This window comes from Penaeus vannamei, chromosome 23 (genome assembly GCF_042767895.1).
Source record: "Penaeus vannamei isolate JL-2024 chromosome 23, ASM4276789v1, whole genome shotgun sequence".
In the NCBI taxonomy this organism is placed as follows: Eukaryota; Metazoa; Arthropoda; class Malacostraca; order Decapoda; family Penaeidae; genus Penaeus; species Penaeus vannamei.
In genome coordinates this window covers 24,252,874-24,260,373 of record NC_091571.1, presented here as the reverse complement: position 1 = coordinate 24,260,373, position 7,500 = coordinate 24,252,874, and the positions used below count along the sequence as shown (strand labels likewise).

General features: G+C 46.6%; 1 protein-coding gene across 1 annotated transcript in view; it reads left to right on the top strand.

Annotated features, from left to right (window-relative positions):
* The window catches only part of DAT (Sodium-dependent dopamine transporter), a 72,376-nt gene that overhangs the window by 11,022 nt on the left and 53,854 nt on the right, over positions 1 to 7,500 (top strand). The window contains exons 2-3 of the mRNA XM_070137779.1: positions 2,088 to 2,242; positions 3,361 to 3,455. Coding sequence (XP_069993880.1) covers positions 2,088 to 2,242; positions 3,361 to 3,455 — 250 coding nt within the window. The remainder of the gene's footprint in view (positions 1 to 2,087; positions 2,243 to 3,360; positions 3,456 to 7,500) is intronic.

Genomic DNA, 7,500 nt, shown 5'->3' with positions numbered 1-7,500 from the left:
ATATATATATATATATATATATATATATATATATATATATATATATATATATATATTTATATATATGTATATGTATATCCATATATATATATATATGCTTCACCATCTTTCTCTTTCCCTTTCCATCCCCCCTCCTCAACACCCCCTCCCTGGCTGCCCACAAGCACGTCCTCCCATAAACCGCCGTGAATCCCCCCCCCCCCGCGCGCCCCGCCTCCTTAACTCCGTCCAACTCCGGCGCCAATGAAACCCTAAGCGACCGTTAACTCATCTTCATTTTGCGTGGGTCATTAAGGCATCCACCGTAAATGACGTCATCGATTGTTGACTCCCCCCCCCCCCGGCAACCCCCTGACACACACACACATGAGCGTTGGATATTGTCGCTGTAATTGGCAGCGGGGAGAGTTGTTACGACCTCGTGAATTTTCCCTTTTATTTATCTATTTATTTATTTATTTTCTTTCTTTTTTTTGTTATGGGGGAGGGGGGGGTAGGCGTGGATTCTTTCTTTTTTGTTTTCTTCTGTTTTGACGTTAATGTGTTGTTGTTTTTCTTTATCAATATGATTTTTTTTCATTCCATTTTTTCTTCTTCTTTTTTGTGGATATTCATGTTCTTTTTCGTTTTCCGCATCTTTCTTATTACTACTACTGTCATCATCATTATTATTAATGGGGCTGTCTTACGTCGATAGCGTTTATCATTATAATGTAAAATCCATAGAATCGCGATCACCAGCATAATTTTCAAAATATGTATCAATTACTAAACTTACCGTTGAAACTGATTAAACTTACCGTTGAAACTGATTAAACTTACCGTAGAAACTGATTAAACTTACCCTTGAAAATGATTAAACTTACCCTTGAAAATGATTAAACTTACCGTTGAAACTGATTAAACTTACCGTTGAAACTGATTAAACTTACCGTTGAAACTGATTAAACTTACCGTTGAAACTGATTAAACTTACCATTGAAACTGATTAAACTTACCGTTGAAACTGATTAAACTTACCGTTGAAACTGATTAAACTTACCGTTGAAACTGATTAAACTTACCGTTGAAACTGATTAAACTTACCATTGAAACTGATTAAACTTACCGTTGAAACTGATTAAACTTACCGTTGAAACTGATTAAACTTACCGTTGAAACTGATTAAACTTACCGTTGAAACTGATTAAACTTACCGTTGAAACTGATTAAACTTACCGTTGAAACTGATTAAACTTACCGTTGAAACTGATTAAACTTACCGTTGAAACTGATTAAACTTACCGTTGAAACTGATTAAACTTACCGTTGAAACTGATTAAACTTACCGTTGAAACTGATTAAACTTACCGTTGAAACTGATTAAACTTACCGTTGAAAATGATTAAACTTACCGTTGAAAATGATTAAACTTAACGATGAAACTGATTAAACTTACCGTTGAAACTGATTAAACTTACCGTTGAAACTGATTAAACTTACCGTTGAAACTGATTAAACTTACCGTTGAAACTGATTAAACTTACCGTTGAAACTGATTAAACTTACCGTTGAAACTGATTAAACTTACCGTTGAAACTGATTAAACTTACCATTGAAACTGATTAAACTTACCATTGAAACTGATTAAACTTACCGTTGAAACTGATTAAACTTACCGTTGAAACATTAAACTTACCGTTGAAGCTTATTAAACTTACCGTAGAAACTGGTAATACTAGAATAAAGAAACAGGAAACTTCATAAATCGGCACCACTTGTATCCGTCTGCATTAACGTGTGTCAATATTCACTTCATGCGAGTACCGCGTCAGGCGTGACCTGTCTAGTCGAGGCGGTGGTTTTAGATGTTCCTTCTTTCTGTCTTTCTCTCTTTCTCTCTCTCTCTCTCTCTCTCTCTCTCTCTCTCTCTCTCTCTCTCTCTCTCTCTCTCTCTCTCTCTCTCTCTCTCTCTCTCTCTCTTTCCCTCTCCTTTTCCCTCCCCTCCACCTCCCCTTCCCTCCTCATCTCTCCCCTCCCCCCCTTTCCCCCATCCCTCCCCCTCTCTCTCCACCCCACTCTAACCTCCCCTCCTCCTCCTCCTCCAGGCGTAGGGTTCCAAGTGGTCTGCATCGCCTTCTACGTCGACTTCTTCTACAACGTGATCCTGGCCTGGAGTCTTCGCTTCTTCTTTGCCTCCTTCACCACGGAGCTTCCCTGGACCAACTGCAACAACGAATGGAACACACGCAACTGCAGGGAGGTGAGGAGGGGTGGGGGAGGGGAGGGGGGGAAAGAGGGGCGGGGAGAGGAGGGGAGGTGGGTGAGAGGAGAAGGGAGGGAAAGGGAGGGGAGGGGAGGTGGGGTGAGGGAGGTGGGGAGGTGGGGTTAGGGAGAAGGGTGGGAGGCTAGGGAAGGTAAGGGGATGGGAGGGGCGGGGAGGGAGGGAGGTGGGTGAGAGTAGAAGGGTGGGAAGGTTAGAGGAAAGGGAGGGAAAGGGAGGGAGAGAGGAGGGGAGGGGAGGTGGAGAGGTGGGTGAGAGGAGAAAGGGTGGGAGGGTTAGAGGGAAAGGGAGGGAAAGGGAGGGAGAGGAGGGGAGGGGAGGGTGGGGTGAGGGGGTGGGGAGGTGGGTGAGAGGAGAAGGGTGGGAGGTTTAGAGGGAAAGGGAGGGAAAGGAAGGGAAAGGGAGGGACGGGAGGTGGGGTGAGGGAGATGGCGAGGTGGGTGAGAGGAGAAGGGTGGGAGGGCTAGAGGGGTGAGGGGGCGGATAGGTGGAGTGGGGAGGGAAGGGGATGGCAGGGAGAAGGGGTGCGGGAGGGGATAGTGGACGTGAGAGGGCAGGGGGGGGTTAGGGGGGGAGTGCAGGAGTCGGGTAATTATTTATCTAATAATTAGTTTATTTATTTGTTTGCTTTTTTACTATTATCATTAATATTATTGCTGTTGTTGTCACTGTCACTGTAATTTTTAACATTGTCATTATTATCATCATTATCATCACCATTATCATCATAACAATTATTATCGTTATCATCAATATATCTGTTATAATTACCATTATTATCATTATTGTTATCATTATTCTCAATACCACCATCCTTACTTTTATCATCATTATCACATTTCCTATCATTACTACCACATTTTTTTCATAATTATCATTAATACCTATTTCTATAGCTGCTGTCGTTATCACCATCAGTGCCATTATCACTGCTAATGATATTACCAACATTGTCATAATTAACCTCACCAACCCAACCATCACCATCATCCTCACCAACCCAACCACCACCATCACCATCATTCTCATCACCACCATGATTACCATCGCCCACCATCACCATCGCGCCTTACCTCACGCCCCTTTATCCCTTGCAGATCGGCAGTAGTTACAATGACACGGACGACTTCGACTCGGACGACCCGAGCCAGGACGCCAACAGGACCACCACGCCCGCCGAGGAGTACTGGAAGTGAGTGTCAAATGGGCGGCTTCGTTGCTTTCCCTTGGAGTCGGAGCGTTTCAGTGGCGGTTTCAGAGAGGTTGCATTAGGTCAGGGTTCCACTGGGGAGGCGCTGCTCTGGTCCCTGGCGCTCTGGTTCCACTAGTTAGACTCTTCCCTGGGTCGCTGAAACTCTGGTTCCACTAGTTAGACTCTTCCCTGGGTCGCTGAAACTCTGGTTCCACTAGTTAGACTCTTCCCTGGGTCGCTGAAACTCTGGTTCCACTAGTTAGACTCTTCCCTGGGTCGCTGAAACTTTGGTTCCACTAGTTCGGTGGTTCTTATCTTTTTAGTCACGGACCCCTTTAATAATCTGATGAAGGCTATGGACCTCTTTTCCCAGAAATATTTACATAAATACAACTTTACACACACTGTCTACAGTGAACCGTATTCATTATTTGATTGTCTCTTACATATACGGGATACACAAACTATTATCAGACTGAAGTAAAAATTACCTTTTATGCTAAAGGTAATGTTAATTTTAATTTGAACCTCATGGACTCCCTGAAACCCGTCCCAGGTTAAGAACCCCTGTACTAGCTAGATTCTTCCCTGGTTCCACTAGTTCCACTGGTTCCTCTCTTTAGACTCTTCCCTGGTTCCACTAGTTCCACTGGTTCCTCTCTTTAGACTCTTCCCTGGGTCCACTAGTTCCACTGGTTCCTCTCTTTAGACTCTTCCCTGGGTCCACTAGTTCTACTGGTTCCTCTCTTTAGACTCCTCCCTGGGTCCACTAGTTCCACTGGTTCCTCTCTTTAGACTCTTCCCTGGGTCCACTAGTTCCACTGGTTCCTCTCTTTAGACTCTTCCCTGGGTCCACTAGTTCCACTGGTTCCTCTCTTTAGACTCTTCCCTGGGTCCACTAGTTCCACTGGTTCCTCTCTTTAGACTCTTCCCTGGGTCCACTAGTTCCACTGTTCCTCTCTTTAGACTCTTCCCTGGGTCCACTAGTTCGACTCTTCCGTGTGACCCTGAAGCCTAGGTTTCCTTAATCTGGTTCCAGATCCCCTTCCTGCTTCTCGTGATTGGGCTGGATTCTAAAGGTCCTTTGGTAGTATCATACGCACTTGCGATATTAAACAATTAGAATATAGATCACCCCAGTATCTCGGCTGGCTCCCTAAGTTTCCAGATAGCGGTGCCTATACCTGGCTCGAGGAGTGTTCATCCCCGATCTGACTTTGGTTCCAGAGTCAGACAGGACTAGTGGAACCTCAGATTCAGCGTCGTTGGGCGTTTATATGTGTGGCTGTGGAGCTGTGTAGCTTTTTCCTATTTCGGTACATATATCTATACACATTTGACCGTACATTCCTTCGGTCATATACATTCATCCATCCGTCTATCTATGCATTCATCTATGTATTTGTCTTCCAATCCATCCGCCTATGTAGCTATTTATCCATGTATCCTCCTGCACGTCCATTCATCTATCCACCTAGCCGTATGTACATATCCATATATCCATCTACCCATTTTGCCCTCATCCATAATACATCTAACCATCATTCTACCCCTCATCCTTCTATTCGTCTTTGTATCCATCTCTTTGTCCACCTACCCACCCATCCGTCCATCAGCCAGTCTATCCACCAATCCAACTATCCCTCACTTATAAATCAACAGCTGTTCATCGAGCTACTGGCCTGAATCTCATCCCTCATTTTCCGTTATCCTCCTTTTCCCTCCTTCGTCCTTCCACATCCACACACAGTCTCCCTCATCCTCCCTCGCCTTTCCTCACTTCTTTTCTCACTTTCATTCTCCCTCATCGCTCACACTGTCGTTCTCGTCCTCCCTCATGTTGCCTCCTTTTTCTGCCTCCTCTCCGTTATTCTCCCTCATTATTCTTTACCCTCCCTCTTTTTCCCTCACGTTCCTCCTCTTTTTCTTCTCCTCCATTCTCTTTCACCCCCTCCCTCTCCCTTCATCTTCAACCTCCCTCATACTTTCTCCTCCGTCTTTATCCTACCTCAACCTTTCTCTCTTCCTACCCCCTTTTGACCTCCCTCACTACCCTCATTCACCCTCATCTTTCATCTCTTCTCTCATTCTCTCATCCTCCTTTAACACCTCCTTCCTCCCTCCCTCTCCACCCTGATACTCCCTCATCCTTCCTCATGTTCCCTAATCCTCCCTCATCTCCTCTTATCCTCCCTCATCCACCCTTACCCCCACTCACCCTCATCCTCCCTCACCTCCCCTCACCCCTTCACCCTCCCCTCATCCTCCCTCACCCCCCTCACCCTCCCTCAACCCCCCCCCATCCTCCCTCGGCCTCCCCCACCTTACAACGAGCGGAAGAGACCCATAAGGACTTTCCCATGTATCGCTTCCTTGACTTCAGGGAAACGGCGCCTTTCCAGTTGTGTGGGGGAGGGGATGAGGGAGGAAGAGGTGAGGGGGAGTGAGGGAGAGGGAGTGAGGGGATGGAAGGGGTGAGGGGATATTTTTTTTTTTTTTTAGCTTTAATTCCATTTGTAACAATGGATATTCTTTGCTGTGACATGCTGTCTGTTTTATTTTGCCCAAATCTCCCCCTGTGTGCAAGGAACGGACGGGGATACCACTCACTGGCCGGGCGTGGGATTGAACGCAGGTCCGCAAGAGTGCTAGACCAGCACCTTACCGCTGCGCCAGCACAGCAGGCGTGAGGGGGGGAGGGGGAACGGATGAGGGGTGAGGGGGAGTGAGGGGATGAGGTTGGGGAGGGGATGAGGGGTGAGGAGGTGAAGGGGAGGTGGAGTGAGGGTGAAGGGATGAGGAGGAGGGTGAGAGGATGAGAGGTGGAAGGGGTGAAGTGATGAGGGAGGGAGTGAGCGGTAATAGGGGTATGTCACGAGGGGGTGGGGGCAAGGGCGTTAGGGGGAAGGGGGGTTAGAGAGTGAGGGCGTGAGAGGTGAGTGGGTGAGAACGCAAGGGGGTTGGAGGATGAGGGGGATGAGGAAGTGAGGAGGAAGGAAGGGGTCAGAAGTGAGGCAATAAAGAGGTGAGGAGTGAGGAGGGGCAAGCGGAAATGAGACAGGGGAGAAGGGTGAGGGACAGTGAGGGTCGAGGTAGTAGAGTAATGACAGGGAGAGGAAGAGAGAAGAAGGAGGATGTGGAGAAGAGGGAGTGAGATAGGCAGATTGAGATGAGGAAACGGCGGAGGAGGGAAAGGGAGTGAGGGGAAGCGAGAGAAAGTGGGAAGAGGGGAGATGAGGGAGGGAATGAGGGGGGCGAAGAAGTATGAGGAAGAGGAACTGGTCAGAAACTCAGGAGGGGAGAGGAGGAGAAGGAGATGAGAGAAAGAGGGAATTGAAAAGACAAAGAAGAAAAAGATTTTGAAAGGAGAGAAAGGGTGAAAAGGAACGGAGAGAGAGAGAGAGAGAAGGAAATAAAAGAAGTGAGAGAAGGAGGAAACTGGATAGGAGAAAGAGAGGAGAGCTGGAAGAAAGAGAGAAGTGGAAGGGAGAGAACGAGGGAAGTGTAAAGGAAATACAGAAAGCAGCGAAAGAGCTAGAAAGAAAGTCGTGGAAAGGAGAGAGAAAAAATAGTGGAAGGAAAAAAAAGAGAAGAAATTGGAGAAAAAACAGATGACAGTGGAAGAGAAAGGCAGATAGATGCGGAAGAAAGAGAAAGAGGAAAGCGGATTAGTGAAAAAGAAGGAAGTGGAAGAGTGAAGTTGAAGGGAGAGAAAGAGGGAAGTGGAAGGACGAGGAAGAGGGAAGTGGAAGGGAGAGAAAGAGGGAAGTGGAAGGACGAGAAAAAGGGAAGTGGAAGGGAGAGAAAGAGGGAAGTGGAAGGACGAGGAAGAGGGAAGTGGAAGGGAGAGAAAGAGGGAAGTGGAAGGACGAGAAAAAGGGAAGTGGAAGGGAGAGAAAGAGGGAAGTGGAAGAGAGAGGAAGAAGGGAGTGGAAGGGAGAGAAGAGGGAAGTGGAGGCCATATCTAATAGCTATACAACCATGAAATGAAAAGCCAGTAATATATATTTTTTTCTCTAGGCCTACGAAAATAACAAAAAAAAAT